The sequence below is a fragment of the Opisthocomus hoazin genome, chromosome Z (genome assembly GCF_030867145.1).
Source record: "Opisthocomus hoazin isolate bOpiHoa1 chromosome Z, bOpiHoa1.hap1, whole genome shotgun sequence".
NCBI lineage: Eukaryota > Metazoa > Chordata > Aves > Opisthocomiformes > Opisthocomidae > Opisthocomus > Opisthocomus hoazin.
Window position 1 is genome coordinate 53,858,962 of NC_134454.1, and position 16,710 is coordinate 53,875,671.

General features: G+C 44.5%; 1 protein-coding gene across 1 annotated transcript in view; it reads left to right on the forward strand.

Annotated features, from left to right (window-relative positions):
* The window catches only part of GDA (guanine deaminase), a 36,505-nt gene extending 33,222 nt beyond the window's left edge, over positions 1-3,283 (forward strand). The window contains exon 14 of the mRNA XM_075411304.1: positions 436-3,283. Within this exon, the coding sequence (XP_075267419.1) occupies positions 436-506 (71 nt within the window). The 3' untranslated portion in view covers positions 507-3,283. The remainder of the gene's footprint in view (positions 1-435) is intronic.
* Positions 3,284-16,710: the final 13,427 nt, after the last annotated feature.

Below are 16,710 nucleotides of genomic sequence, written 5' to 3' on the forward strand. Positions count from 1 at the left end.
GGTTCATGTCCTCTGATACATCGTACAGAATATAATTTCTAGCTAGCTGTGGGCAATGCTAATGTTTGTTGTGTTAGCTTGGTGCTGTGAAAATTGTTCCCTGACCTTTTATTTTTGAGGAGGAGTCACCATTGTTGTATTTTTATGGCTTATGAAGCAGCAAACAGATGTGCCAAATGAGAAAAGCGCTGTTTTGCAGCACACGCCAGCCAGTGCTGAGCAACCCTCCCTTCCCCAGCTGAGGGGCTGCATATGTTGGGGGCATTTCCAGCATTGCTATACAAAGATTCACACTCTCTGAGGGATACTTGATGGAAAAGGTGAGAATTTGAATGGTGTGCAGAAGATGCTGTCACAGAAAGAGACATTCACAGATTTTAAAGCCTAAACCTATAAGGAAATAACTGTTGCAATCGTCTGCTCTGACCTCTCCAGGCCCTGAGAGAGGGGTGGCTGAGGCATACCGCGAGGCCATGCCTTCATCAAATACCCACCTGCGGGGCTGAAAGTCTTGGTGAAAGCCACGACATGCGAAGAGTTGGAGTGGTTAGGGCTGGAGTTGTTCCAGGCACGGTAGGTAAGAGCAGCGTGACACCACAAACATGCTGAGCAGTTGATATCTTGGCTTATTATGAGGGCTTGTTCCCTCAAGCGCAGTGCTGTGCTGAACACTGTGCTAACAGTTTGGGAGGTCACTTGGACACCCCGTCACTCAGCCAGCCTACACAAGCACCCAAACTCTCACTGGAGGCCTCTCAGAGAGCAGGGAGCTGACCACGGTTTCCTGCACTCCAGCACTGGTGCCCCTGTCACTAGGGCATCCTCACCTCAACACCATCTCAAACTGTCAAGAATAAAATTACTTTCAGATTGCTATACTTGCACTTCCAAAGCTGTCTCAAAGCAGTTCTTGCGTACAGACAGCTCTCGGCTGCACCTCTGCCTGATCTGGGAGCTGCTGCTGCCATGTAGCAGCTGCCGCATCTCGCTGTAGGGTCGACGTGGGACTGAGACAAGGTGAGGCAGTGTGAGGTGGGACATGGCATGAGCAACCTTCATAAACCCCTGCACTTCAGCTTTTGCTCTCTTTAAAAAGAACAGTGGTTAGGAATATTACCCCTCTTCGTAAAACCCTTTGAGGAGTTTCAGAGAGAAAAGGAAAGGAAAAACAAAAGAAATAATAAAGAAATAATGAAAGGAAGAGTGTTTGTGGGGGGGCAAATTGAAGAAACAAGCCTTTTCCCTACTGTATTTCCAAAGCTGTATCTCACAGAGGTGTTTCAGACCAGTGGGAGCAGCCCAGGGGCAGGGGCAGCGGGGGGCAGGCTGTGACTGGAGGTGGTACCCCCCTGCACTGCTCTCCCCCTGCCTCTGCACAGCTTCTCTGCCTCTTCTCCTGGCGTGTGTCTCCTCGAGGCTGGGCTGCCAGGGCACCTGCAGCCTTCCTAGCCTCCCAGGAAGCCACAGCCCTCTGATAAATGTCCCCTCAGGTGCCACCACCTTCCGTGAGCATCTCCACTCCTTCAGAGTGCATCACCTAGAGAAGAGACTGCAAGCAACATACAGCCATTGCCCTACACACTCACTGCCATTTCACAATTTTGACGCCAGTGACATATAAACCTTCCATTTAAAACAGTCTGACCTATACAGATAGTTGGAGTAATAGCTGAAATCCAGAGTAGGCAAAGGTATTAGAGTCTTAAGTGCTACAGTGTCTGACAGCTGTAGTACTTCTTTGAACAGTCCTCCAGCCTTCTTGCAGTGTTGAGGTCTGCACTGGAGAAGAGGACACAACATGCCAAAAGGAACACTCAGTTCCTTGGTGTTTAGGCCATGAAAATTGCATTTAAATTAAAACCACTACAACAACAACAACAAAACCCAGTAATGTGGACCCTCTAGGATCTGTGGAGTTACCTGATGGTTATTGTCCAAAGAGCAGATGCTACATAGGCTTCAATTCTGAAGGCTACAGCCTGTTAAAGCACGAAATGTGGTGAACCCATGAGTGTGAGAGTCACCAGCACCATCGCACCTGTGTGGCTACAGGATCAGTGCCAGGCTTTGTGGCTGAGCTCCCCCACAGGACAGTAGCAGTAGGCTCTGGTATGCTGTGCTTGGAGCTGACCCTCTTCGTAATTTTCTAGGTCTTCCTTGCAAAAGTGTGATTTAATTTAAAGGACCTGGAACTGGTTTGGTAACCTTTTCCCACAAAGAGAGATGCTGCTAGGCGAGAAGAAAGTAGATGCAATTTTAAGGTGAGCACATCATAAGTGCATTTCACCCGTAATGCAGCCTCAGGGATTCTTCTTCTAGATTATTTTTCCCTTGAAAGACTGTTTGATGATGGCCTGTGAGCTCAAGGAAATCCTTTACGGGGTCACAGCAGCACTAGGCTGAGAGCAATAAATGCCTCCCAAATTAGTCCCTCTCAGAAAAGTTAATGTAGTGGATTTCCAAGAGGAAAACCAGGACTGAACTTTGATGCAAGCTGCTAAGAGTGTGGAAACTTGACTCACCAAGGCTGCCGGGAGGGCCTGGTGCTGCTCAGATGCCAATGGTGTCCCACTGGGAGGAACGGGCGGATTTCTCCCTCCGTAAAGGGGAAGCTTGAGGAAGAAAACCAAACTCAGTACAAATGTGAGCTTTCCTTATGGGAGGAAAGGTCAGCCGGCTCTTCTAGTCCTTTTATTCAGTGCAACTGTGGTCTCCAAGAATGGCTACTTTTATAGTAATGTTCCAGCATTTTTGCTCCATTTTAACCCAAACAAGAAAGATAAAGTGTCCTGGTTTTGGCTGGGATAGAGTTAATTTTCCTCCCAGTAGCTGCTGTGTTTTGGATTTAGTACCAGAAGAATGTTGATAACACTGATGTTTTCAGTTGTTCCTGTGAAATCAAGGACTTTTTCCAGTCTCCCATAACCAGCTAATGAGCAGGTGTGAAGGAGCAGGGAAGGAGCACCACCAGACAACTAGCCCAAGCTGGACAATGGAAATATTCCATACCATGGACATGGTGCTCAGTTTATGAATGGCAGTTGGCCGAGGGGGGGCAGGAATCCTATTTTTTCATTCTCTTTTCCATGGGTTTGAATACTCTTTTGATTTGTTTTTTTGGGGGGAGTTTGAACTTGGTCTGCGAGTTCGGTCTTTTGTTGGTGTGTGTGGGAAGCTGCGAAATTCGCTATATCTGTGGGTTCTGGGTTCTGCGATTGCTGCTCGGGGACTGACTGTGAATTGGTCATTAAGTGTGAGAAAATTGTATTATGTATAATTTGTTTTGCATATCCATTATCAATATTAGTATTGTTAGTATTAGTATTCATTTGTTGTCTTATTAAACTGTCTTTATCTCAACAAACGAGTTTTCCCGTTTGTCCACTCTCCTCCCCATCCAGCTGTGGGGGAGGGGACGGGTGAGCGAGCGGCTGTCGGGTGCCGAGTTGCTGGCTGGGTCAAACCTTGGCATAAAGTCAAACAGGAACAATGGATTACAACAGAATTTATTTTATATATGCTTTTAGGAGCATTTTTAATCCCCACTTGAGTAAAGAGCATCTGTTGTTAATGCTGGCATGGGTGGCTTTTGTTTCTAGCCAGGTTGGTAAACTGTAATGAAATGCAAGCCTTCAGGCACAACTGGCTGTGCAGAAAGAGTGAAACAGACTGTCAGTACAGTCAAAAACCAAAACTTTGTGAAACACAGGAAAGCAAATGGTGCTAACTCATTGTCACATCACCTCATTAAACTGATGGGTGATTTCAGGTATGAAGGCCATGAAGGCAGCATGTAAACCACTGGGAGAATGGGGTCCAGGGCACCCTTCCTGCTCTTCACCTGGGCACAGGCTGGGCTTGGGGTCACCTGAAATGATCGGGACTTGCAAAGGGAGCGTCCTGTGAGGAGATGGCACTGCAGAAATTGATCACTTCCCCACCAAACCCACGGCCTCCTACCCCTGGTTACCCTAAATACAAGCAACAAAGATGTGAAATGATTCTTCCTTGCAGTCAGCAACATCAGCTCAGCTTTTCCCTGAAAGAAGAGCCAGGCAATTGCGCTGCTTGCAACATGCGTCATAGACCTGCTTGTAAAATTTGACATGAAACATTTTCTGGTGCAGAAATGTCTTTTAACAAAAGTGTTATTTCCAATTTTTCATGAATTCCAGTGCAGTTTAACCATCATTTAGGTAAAATGTTCTTCTGTAGGAATTTTCACAACTGGCAAGATGTATACAGCATGGACTTCAAGTTCATATCTCTACGCAACAAAGTGAGGTAAGTGCTCAGCTGAGAGATCACAGGGATGGTAGTTTTCTGTATCCCTGTGTAGTCTGGAATAACTTTTCTGGGATGCTGAAAAACAGCTGCTCCTATAATTAGTTCGTGAAGTGTCACTTCTAGGGTATCTACTAAATCCAGCTTAGGTGGTCAGCAGCAGAAAGTTGCTGCGAGCTAATGATTGTTTAGTAGCCTTTGCTAACTGAAATACAACTGAACAAAAAGTATAGATAAAAAAAGAAGAAATAAAGTGAAATTTCACCCATTGTGAATAGAATTGATTTTCTCTTGGCAAATATTATCCATAAATCCTGCTGGACATATTAGGCTGTTGTGGGACTAACTAGGCATCAAGGTGGCTTGAACAACTCTTGCTCCTACATAATACCTTTTCTGTGAATCCACAGAGGACTTCAGTCATCACACTGATGACCCTGGCCCTTCCATCTTCAGACCAAAAAAACCCCACCCCTTTCTCCCTGATTTAAAATAAATGATTTGGAAGAAACTACAGCTAAGTGGAGTGGGCTCAGGAACCCCAGAGCTGCTGACAGTGTTATGTTCTTCACATGGAGAGTGGGTATGTCCTCAATGGCACACCAGCTACTGCTCACTGCATCGTCCTTCTGCAGGGATGTCTGTGCTCTTCGTTACAGAAGTATGTGAAAGAGACTGAGCTGGGTCAGACCAAAGGTTTACCTAGCACAACTGTCCTGTTTTTAGTAAAGTTAATAAACATGGATGTGCACAAGGACAGCAAGACACAGCACGAGCCTGCCCTCATAGTCTCCTCCTCTTTCAGCCAACAAGTCAAAGAAGTTTAAGGCCAACATTGCAGCAAGGAAGTTGGGTTTAGCTCCTTAGTTTGTCTAATCCGTTTCTGAAACATTTAAACTTTTGCTCTCTGTGACATCTAGTGACTGTAAATCATCCCTGTTCATTATGTGTTGGGTGGCACAATAATTTCTTCTGTTTGTTTTAAACTGGGTGCCTAAACACATCCCTGCTTCCTTGACTGCAAACTACAGTGAATAATATAGTGCCACCTTTTCCATTTGCATCTCTGTCCTTAAAATCAGTTTCAAGGAAAAATAGGAATGTTTTGTGCTTCTCATCATTTTGGCTTGGATTTATCAAAAGTGTGTTTTCATGTATTTATTTAGCATTTGGTTTGACAGAGAAGGCTTAAGGCTGGACAGCAAATTACACATGAAGTAGACTGGGCTGGTTTCACAGAAAGCGTGGAGTAACAGCCAGTCCTACCTGTCCCCTAAACCAAACAGACCATTTCCTAGAGCTGGAAGAAGCAGAACATTTTGTACATGCTGTGCAAGGGCCAAACAGCTTGGGATTTGCCCGCTGCTACAGAAATGTCTGGTCTCTCAGCCAAGGCTGATAGACGTGTGGAGTTGCGCATTGCTGAAGGACAGTGTCAGATTCAAGGTTGGCCAGACTTCAGAAAAAATATTGTACAGCTAAAGTCATTATCTTGATCCAAGACTGATTAACAGTATCAAGTGTCCACGGTTTCTTCCTCCGTGTACAAATGTGGTGTGTGGGATGAGAGCCGCTATGAAGAAGAGAGCAGTAACTGTATGCCAGGGCACAGAAAAAGCGGAGAGAGGATATTTCCTTATGTACATACAACCTGATTCTTAAAAGAGATCCTTTTAAGAGTAAAATCATTTAAAGGAGTACAACCTTTAAAATCCTCTAAAATACCTTAAAAATCCTTTAAAAGAGTACAATAAGAACATACGTGTTTTACCCTCCTAATAAGGACATGAGAGGAACGGGCACCACAGCTGGCAGCAGTGTCACCCTTCACAACTCCTTCCAGAGATGTTTCGTGATTTTCTGCTGATGTGCAGTCTGTGAACACTACCAAAGCTTTCTGTTCGGGGACAGGTTTAAAAATCTGCATCAAACTACAGACATACTTGAGCTCCGGTCCTGGCGGATTCAAAGGTCAAATAGCTTGACCGCAAACAGATGCACAAAAAGTACAAAATAACACTTTGGATCATTATTCATACTTACTTCTGTTATTCACATGAGCACTCAGAACAGTTACACTTGTTTTCTAAATTGTCCTCCAAGTACAACAAGGTAAACATTCAGATACTGTGGTGACAAATGTGGAACAGATAGATGAATTGCATGGTATCAGTATAAAGCAAGTGTAACCGTCTTTAACTTGTTTTCCAAAACCAGTATCACCATGCAGCTCCAACATTCTCATAGATGCAAAGACCATGAAAACTTCAGCTGGCCTTCTCTTGTGGAAGAAGGTCCTCGACATACCAAGAACTACATTGTAATTACCATGACAGTTCTTTAATGAGACCTGCTCATCCTTTTACACTTGAGGGCAAGAAAATCAGCACGGCCCCATTGCTTTTTCTGTCTTTGGCAGAGCCCAGGAAAGACCAGCTGGACACTGCTGCTTCTCTGCCAAGAGAGAGGATATAATGATGTGCATCCCCCTTGACTTCGAGGATTCACCTGCCAACTCTGCTCCTCTCTGGAGAAAAGAAAGCCACCGCTGACTGCTTGCAAAGGTCTAAGCAACGTGCTCTGATAGGTGGTGAAAGACTGCATCGTATTGCTCCTCTCTGTAATGTTCGTGCTGCTTTGGGAGAGTTAAACCTTTCTGCAGGCATAATTTTACCAGCTGCTTCAAGCCTCTGCAGCATAGGAAGGAGATGCTTTTAAAGGAGACTCTTCCTTGTTCAGCAAAGAACACTGCACCCTAGCTACTGATATCACCTAAATAATTGCTTTGGGTGATTCTGTTGTTCAGCCAGGCTTCTGAAGTGTTAATTGTATATGTGATATTAGTGCTAAATGCACTGAATAGTCTTTTGCATTTGCTGAGATGGCAACTCACTGAGTTCACTAGATCTCTACATGTTTAACTCCAAAATAAGTGGGCTGAGCTAATGGATTTCAAAGAGGTATTTAAAAAGCAGATTCCTCCACTGCCCACACAAATGCATACTAATAATCAGATAACAGCCACGTCAGCTGAACACGACACCAGAGGTTAAAATATTTGTACACCGGACTTTGAGACTCCTAGTTTAACATTTTATCATATCATCATAAAAACAGAACAAATGCTCTTTACTTATTGCTGCTTGCATGTCAGATCACCTAAACATGACGTGAAATTCCTGGTTGCAAATGTCTATAGAATAACAAAACAGAGAGGAAAAAAAAAGTACTCCCCCCTTTCCCTGCCAAGAAATAATTTTTGCATTTTTCCCTTATTTTTTCATAGTATTCCCCTTGCAGTTTGCATGGGCATCCAGGAAAAACTTTGCTGTAAAATCTTACAAGCCAGGTCAGATACGGGCAAAAATTCATGTGGAGACCCTATAAACGACAATTGTGTATTGCAGAAAATCCATCTTTTAACACTTTTAAAGGAAAAATGTCACGCTGAAAATGAAAAAAGGGACCTGAGATACGTTTCCTCACTGGAGTGATCCACGTGGCACCTTGCAAGGCTTTGTGCTGGCTTTGGTGGCACATCTGTGCCTTCCCTCTGAGCACAGGTAGCAGCAAGGTCACCATCCCTTGGGGAAATTCAGCCTTCCCTGGCACTTGCAGCGAGTGTGGGGCTGTGAGACTGCTTGTGCTGGAGCAATGCTGGTGGAGAGGACGCTGTCCTGACCCCATGCAGGCTCAGCTCTGCCTGGCTGACCTCAAGCATTTTCTCCATCTTTTAGTCTCCCGCCTCAGCACCCCAGGGACGAGCAGAGGCAGCGCGATGGGCATAAATGCTCACCCCCTTCGCCATGCACCTGACAGGGGCTGGGCTGTTCTAGGCAGGGCCGTAGCAGCTGACCACATCCACACACTGCTGAAACTCCGCATCCAGGGTGGTGGTGCGGCATAGACAGCCCCCGGGGAGCCGCGAATAGCCCTGCCCTTTGGATAGCCTTTTGGGCTACTCGAAGTCCCTCTGAGCTCTGGTGCTCACCAGCACACCATCAAGGCGGTCTGCTTTCATGCTGCTGGAGCTTGGCACTGCCAGTGCAGACAAAATAAACACACCTGTCCAAAAATATTTACTTGGCCCTGAAAGCTTGTTCTGGAACTAGCTGATGTGCCTGATGATTTCTTTAACTAAACAAATGGGGCAGGTTTGTCCATAGTTTGTAGCCTTGAGAAACGGGAACCTGAAGACACCAGTTAGATTCTTTTATTTTAATTTCCTTCTAAATGCAGTTTCCTTACATTGAAATTACTTGTGAATACACAAGGAGGAGGGGAAAAAAGGCTATTATTCAGATATGCTGAGTCACTGAAGGGAGAGACTTGCCATGGCTGGAGGAGGCATTGCTGGGACAGGCCAGGATGGGCCAGGGATGCCACTGCAGCGGGTACAGCCAGGAGTCCCGCATCCCTGCCAGCCAGCACGGGGCTGCTGGAGGGCCACCAGGAATCTGAACTGGGCTACTGAGAGGGATGGTCGCTGGGACACCTGGTCGCGTGGGGACAGCAGCATCAGGGCTCAAACTGCAGCAGGGAGGCGCTGCCGGGCTGTCCTGGCCACCCTTTCTCTCCAGCAGATCTTGCGAAGGGCTGGGACCTACCCGGCAATGACTTTCCGATGTGTCAGCGGGGAGCTGAGGCATGGGGAAGACTGTGGTTAGCCGCAGGTTAATCTCAGCTGAATCAGACTCCTGAGCTGGTTACTGTTACTGCCTTTGTGGGCTGAGAATGGCTCTTTCCCTCAAGCAGGAAACAAAAAAGCTGTGCACTATGCTTGTGGCTGTAAACCTGCATACACAAAAGGTTTTAAAAACAGAGAAGCATGCATCTGATCTCTGAAAAACACACGGCTTCACTTCTCTAGGAACAGCACTCGAACAACTCAAGTGGGAGAGCGAGGGGGAGGGATTTTTAGATCCAGCTCTCACCTAGAACAGAGCTGCGCACCAACGGGGTGCGTTTGAACAACAGACTTTTAAAAAACCACAATGACCAGGTTTGAGAAAACACAGGGATTTCACACAATCTTTTTGCCTGTACTCCACCTATCTAAATTGTGTTTTGTCAAGAAAATACACAGAAGTCAGCAACTTAACTGAGGCTAGTAAAACATGCCCTAAAAAAAGGCATAGTTAGCAGAAAAAAAGTGGAAGTTACCCTGACTGCTTAGGACTTGCAGTCAATAGTGACATTTTTGTGTCAGCTTTTTTAAAAATAACCCTCTATTTGTAGCCCAAACCAGCATGCTACTTACACTCAGAAGCAGGCTGTGCATATATGAACTTTCTCCAGTGCTAGTAAGCTCTGCAAAGGTATGTTCTTGGCATAACATTTTACCGTGGTTAGTTAGAAAATAACATCCCCCCTCCCCCAGCAGCTTTTCAAGTTTTGTGAACTGCTTTAAGAAAACCACAGACAGGTTTTCTTCAGACTCTTAAAGTGGTACCAGAAGGAGGGGGGGCATGAAATGAAAGAGGAAAGCAAAGGCCAGCCAAAGCTACTGCAGGGAGTTACAGAGTAAGTCAGAGTGTTTCTGAGGTCCGGGAGCAGAAGTGTAACGCAGTACGGGTATTCTTGCCTATTGCTGATGTGGGTGTGACACAGTTGTTTCCTGAGGTGAGGTGCCAGCGATTGAAGATTTTTAATAGCCTGATCAAGGACAAAGTGTGGTGGTGGGCGGATTTTAGCCTCCACAGAAGCATACTGGAGCACATAAATATTTTGTGGCAGTGCTAGCTGTAAGGTAGAAGCAGGAAGGGTTACCTCTAGGCTTCATCTGTTTTTGCCTGCTAGCAAAACGCGATGGATGAGTGGCTTGCATGGGGCCTGCTCAAGCCCCAACCAGAGGGCTGCTGCACCTCCCCTGGCCTCCCCTGCCCTCGGGGAGGGGAAGAAGACATATAGCCACCCCAGAGTCTGGGAGAAGCAGGGATGCAGCAGAGGCACCCCTGAAGCGGCAAGGAGAGCTGGGTCTGGACCCTGCCACTGTCGCTGCTGTTTTACGCAGCCAGGAGCAGTTCTGGACACGGATGGTGTGCTCCTCTCGCTGAAAGATGTGTTTGGTCTGCGCTTGGGGCATCCCCAGATGTTGTACCTCTGCTCCTGGCAGCGTAACTCAACCACGCTCTCTGTGATCTGTGGTATTGCTCTTTAAAATGTAGCTTTTTAACTTGTATCACTCAGACAAAAACAAATCAAGGAGCAATTGCATATGTTAGGGTGGAGGGTGGCAGTAGCCTGGTAACATGGCTCAGCTGGAGCCAGGACCGCAGGGCTGTGTCCTCGCTGACCCCTTTCGTGCTTCCTCTTCACCTCTGTGCAGTGGGGACAGCAACCCTCACCCACCGCCATGAAGGGCTCTGGGTAACAAAGAAAAAGAGGGCTGTAAAAGTCCTAATGTTACTATTCACTTATATAACCTTTGGTCTCCAGCACCTATTTGCAGATGAGTGTTAAATGCCTCTGTTTACTGAAGGCTGGTCGACACTGAGAAATGACTCTGTGCTGACCTGTGATTCACCCTCACCAGATGACAAACCGTTAAACACAACAACCTCTGCTTATGTGAAAGCTGAGTAAATTAACTTGTACCTCGAGGCCATTTCCTAACATAATATGGTTTCCAAACTGTAGCTTAGAAAATCTTGCTGAGGAGACAGGGAACTATTCCCACTGCTGGTCCTTTTTTACTGCTAGGTGCTTACATGAAAGAGACTAAATTACTAATATCAGCAAAAATATCACCTCAAATCAAATGGAAACCCATTTCTGCAACCTGCAGGCTAAGGGCTCGGATTCAGCTAGTAAACCTTGAAGCCATGATGGCACATGCCAACCTTTGCTATATGCTTGAAGCTACCAGCCAATTCGTCTTGGCACCCAGATCAAAACTGCAATTCCTTCAGCAACCTATGCAAATCTGTGTGTGGTGGTCACACCTCTCCTGCCTGTCCCTTCCTCCTCTTTGCACTAATTCTGGCACTCGGTGAATTTTCCACGAGCTGTTGTGGTGACTGAACTGGCAGCAAAACATGCAACTCTTTGGTCCTACAAGGTCAGTCAGAAGGTGAGATTCTAGTAGAAATACACAAATCCATATGGATATTATCCATCAGATAAGGCGAGTATAGCAATCAAAGGAACCAGCTCAGTCTCAGTCTGAAGACTGTAACAAGACTGAAAGGGATCAAGATTTTTCCAGGGTCATAAACCTACTTTCCCCTCATAAATCCCATGCTACTTAAAATGCAACTAAGGAAAATCTACTTTAGCCTAATCCTGTTTAAACATAGTCTGACTTCATCTCCCAGAAGCATTATCAAAGTCAAATGGTGCTGTGCACAAACCATTTCACAGGCTCCCTTGGGAACTCGGGGCACATTCATCATGCGCCCAACTTCTTGCTGTCCTACTAAAGTAAACTTCAATCAAATCTACAGCAAAAATGCTGTCTGCTCAAGGAAAACCCTCATTAGCAAATGAGGCAGGTTGGGTGGGTTTTAAACAATATGAATATAAATGTACACTATGGTGAAGAGTAGATAAACAGGAACGAGGAACAGTGAATTAATTGCTTTTCTTTTCCTCTCTTTCCTATGTTACAACCTTGGTGGTGTTACAAGTGAGTATTCACAATGGGACTTCATCCTGTCTTGCTATATTGCAAAAATACTAGTGAGGGGCACTGTAGGTCCCCAAAGGTGAAAGGTCTGAGCTGTAGGGAGCATTTCTCCACCTACTTGTTTGCCATGCAGTAGCTCGGCACACACGTTGTGCTCCTAACACCTCTCACCAGAGTACACCAACAAGCTGTCATACATCATCGCCAACATGCTTTCAGAAAACAAAATACTTTAACTGCATGTAAAGGCCACTGTCAGTGAAATCTGAAAATAAAATCAACCAATAAAGGCATGTCCAAATACACATCTCTAAATATGCCCAGCTAACATTTAATGACACCTCTCAGACATGGGATAAAGGCATTGAGATATCGATGGTTGCAGTGGGAAAATGAAGGTGAAAGAAGAGAGAAGTTCTGCTGTGAGCAGGGCCCCATACTGAATCGTGGCTTCACTTTATCCTTTAGGTCAGGTTGCCTCTGTTTATATTGATTTCATTATCGTACCATCAACAGGAGCTATAGGAAGAACCTGGAGACAGATGAACCAGGAAGAGCAGGTTAAAAGTTACTTTACGATCAACAGTGCGTACAGCCCTGTCCAAACAACCTCAAAAACCTAATGCCCCCCCAACCAAAGCATTTTAAACCTGTTGATTTTTCCCTAACAACTAACCGATAATGGTGACAGCTGGCTAGCCACCGGTATGGAAGAGAGTGAAACCAATTCAGATGCAGACACACTTTAAAGTAGTTCAGCAAGTGAAGCAGTGGGCAGCTAAGGGGTCTTAAGTCCAATCAGGTAAGTATATCTGGCAAGTATACCTGGCTATTTCGCAGTCAGTAACTCTAAGCCTTTCCTTAGTTTTAAACATTTTTCATGTGCAATGCAGCCTTTGTCTGTCATTATAGAAGGTCATCTTACACTGATATTCAGGCTGGTCTTATACAGAGATGGTCACTTTGCAACTACAGTAGTATATGGCATTGCAAACATCAGTTGTGTGTTCAGCCGAATCCTTTGGGATATGGAATCTTAAGTGGGAAAAAATGGAAAAGATGAAGGCACATTTTATTTTATATAGAAAATTCCTTGATACACAACCCCCATGCATATTTTCAAACAAAATACATGCACAGCAATTAAAAAAGCAAACAAAACAAAGAACGAATGTGCTCCATAGTCACAGTAATGTAATTCAGAAATGTTGTCACCTGTGTATGGATTAAAAATAGCATCACGCTGCAATGGTAGTCATTTTGCATTAGAGGCATCCCAACAAGGAACTCAGGAGGAGGAGGGAGGCTCTGGAAATGCCTTCACTTGGCACGGGCCATGGTTAACCTCCCTGTGAAAAGCCTGCAGAGAGAAAGGCACCTCACCCTACAACCCTCTCAGGTGCCCATAGGGTCAGTTAAGTGCAAGACTTAACCTGCCTTGGGTCAGGACTAATTATACAATACAGTCTACCCTGCATGCTTGTACTCAGGTGCAAGAGTAGTTGTAATTACCTTATTCATTTTTTATTTTGCCTCCGTAATAAATAAACCTCAGTTTGTGATAGCCAGGCTTATTGCTACTTGGGAACAAATGCTGTGAGCTGGTTGTTGATACAGTGAGAAAAAACCTAGGACTACAAGGAGGTTTAGTAAGGATACAGGTAACTCACTTAAGGAGCTTGAGCCAAGCCAACATTCACATGAGAAACCCAACTTCCAAAACTGCCACAATACTGGCCATGAGTTTACAGGAGAAACACACACTGGAATGAAACTGGCATGAAAATCTACATCTTACCATCTAGTACAAAAGGCAAGAGGGAGACACAGCCTCTTCAGGAAGCTGTGACTCTAGTCATTTCAATAACCAACGTTTTTTTTTTTAATGGTAGGTTTGTATCTACATCAATAAGCAGCCAAGACAGTGTTTTGGGTTGCCAGTGTAGGTAATTTCAGATTTTTGCATTTATTTCAGTACTGCTACCTTTAGCAGTTTTACATCTATTTTCACTTCATTTAAATCACAGGCTGCCGATACTGTGCTATTTTGCATCCCACATACCAAGACTTGCTTTTTCCAATGAATTCTATTCTTTGTAAGAGTCAGAAATCTGGTCCTTGGTTCTGTTTCGTTGTGCTGATGTGCCCTTTTAAGAAGAAACAGTGTCTATATTTTCTTCAGTCTAGTGGAAAAAAAAAGAAACCCAACCCATTTCTTCTTTGGCCATCACTAAATTACTACTACAGTAGGCAATTTAATGACTGAAGCACATTCTGTTGAAGGGTTTACAGTAGATTAAGGGGCAACTCAGGGCTGTCGAGTGGCATTTAAAACTCTTGTGTTAGATATTGACCCCTCTGTGGTGATAACTAATCCTTACTGCACTCACAGAGAGAACTTTGCTTCTGGAATGTTTCAACATTTCCACAGGTAGTCACTCTCATTATTTTTCCAGTTCAGGTTTTCTAAGTGTTCCCCTCAGTTAACTGTTCAGGTTTGTCATAATTCCAGTGGCATCCAGGGACTTTCAGGTGTACTGCCAGAGCCCTTTGTGTCTCCTGAACCAGAGCACAGTTCATCAAATTTCCTGGGTGTTTAATTACGAAAAAGATCAAGGGACTCAGTAATGGGTCATTTGTGAGAGAACACCTTTCCATTGTTTGGCTGGCTGAGAAACTAATAAAACAAACATAAAAATCACACATCTATACAGAGAGCAAAGTATTTTTTCTTGCTGAATCATTGCTACTTAACCCACCTGGATACCTGCAACAAACCAATTTCCTTCTCTGCTGCACATTTCCTTCTTCAAGCATACGCATCAGGTGATATTGTAGAGCTGAGAAACTAACATGCATTTTGACTCACTGTGCAATGATACCAGACACAAGCCAAACGCTTATAAAATATCCCTAAAGTAACTGAGATGAAGAGACGTGACAAACAGAAGCAAGCGTGTAAGGCATGCCCTTACACTTGTGAATAACGACCTCCAAAACACACGGCAGAGTAACTGATTATGAACAGCAGTTTTCGCAGGGCTGAGTGCCAGGGAGCCAGCCAGCGCTTCTCAACCCACGGCATCCTTATGCGCCACAACCATCCAAGTCACATGGCAGCTCATCAGCCTTGAAGCAACAGGGTGGAAACTCCCCAGGAAGCTCGTCATTATACTCTGGATTTCAGGTTTAACAGTGTCAGTAAGTTTGCACAGAATCTGTGGAACAGAGCATTGCATAGACATAACGTTAGGTAGGCAAGTGTTTCACAGATTGAGGACGACCAAGCAGTTTATAGTCACCTAGCTGCTTTCATTTCCTCATTTGTCTGTATGCTCCTTTTCTTTCCCTGACTAAAACAAAGTCCCCATCACCTGGTAAACTTGTTCAGGACAGAGGAAGACTCTTCCCAGAACAGTCTGTTTACGGGTACATTAAGAACATCTCAGTCTAACAGCCAAACTTTAAAATAGGATCAGTGTCATGTGAAGCAATCGTGTTTCTTTCTTGGAATATGGGTGTACTATTTGTAGTTGTTTGTTACTTCAAACTGAAAGAGCAAATGACAGCAGCTTTGTGAATGGCTTATGTTTAGCCACTATAGAACACAAAACGCTTTGAGAAAGAGCCCAGTACCACTGTATTGAAACTGTGACCAGCAGTGCCATGGGAGTTAGCCCTTTATTTTAGGAATATGTATCAATCTCCAAGTTGGGTGGCAGGGAGCGGGATCTGAAAGATTTTGCACCTACGTTCTTACTCTTTGCAAAAGAAGATGTACCACAGTGTTTGCACTCAAGTGTAAGTACTACACCCACACCCCTTTGTCAATACAACCTTACCCTCCTTTGAGTGCTAGTGAGGCTCAAAAGAATTAGGGTTCCTGAAAGATTATAGGCACTATACGAATTATTAAAAGAACAAAGCTCAGGGGAGCTTTCAGACTTACTTTTGAGTACTGGCTCATATCCCACTTGCGGGCAATTTACATATGATACAGATCATGGTTTTACAGGACAACGAGGGATCTCTCATTCCACGATTACCTCCACAGATCTACTGATATCAGTTATTTCAGGAAGTCTTCCCAAATACAGCCTTTGTCCAGATGACAAAGCAGACAGTGAGATTAAGACCATCATAGCATCAAATACCAGTTTCAGTACTACTACTTGTTCTAAAACACTCTAGCTACAACAGTATCAAAACCAGACACGCTCTCGTCAAATATCCAGTTACAGGGCATTCTCGGGTTCAAAAGAAAAAAGAAGAAACGGAGAAGAGCATTTTATGCTGCAGTGGAGTAGCTGATTTCGCTTTAATACAAAAAGTAGGAAAATGGTAATTTTGTTGCTGTAAAGTAGTTCCATGGTTAAGTCATAAAACTCATCCTGGAAAGTGAAGTCCCAGAGCATGCCTGTGTTCCCTTATTGGAAGTATACACAGTGTCTGCAGTAGTAACTTTTCTCACTAGTATCAGCTTAGTGGTGGGATGCGCAATCCATTTCTGACATAAGCAACTTTTATGCATTATCCAGCAGTGAAGACGTCTTCCTCCAAGGCAATGTGTGCTGTGTGCTCTGTTCTCCTCACTGGGAAGATAAATCTGGCACATTTAACATCTGTATTTGGATGCTGACCCTGACAATAACTCTGCCCAGATCTGATGGTGAAGATGTGGACAGAATGGCGTAGTCAGTGTACTGGCTCTGTTCGGCTGTCTTATAACAGATCCATTGGAGTAAGTTTTGTAAGCAAAAGGAAAAAAACTTTGAAGTTCACTGATAACGCTTTCCTTT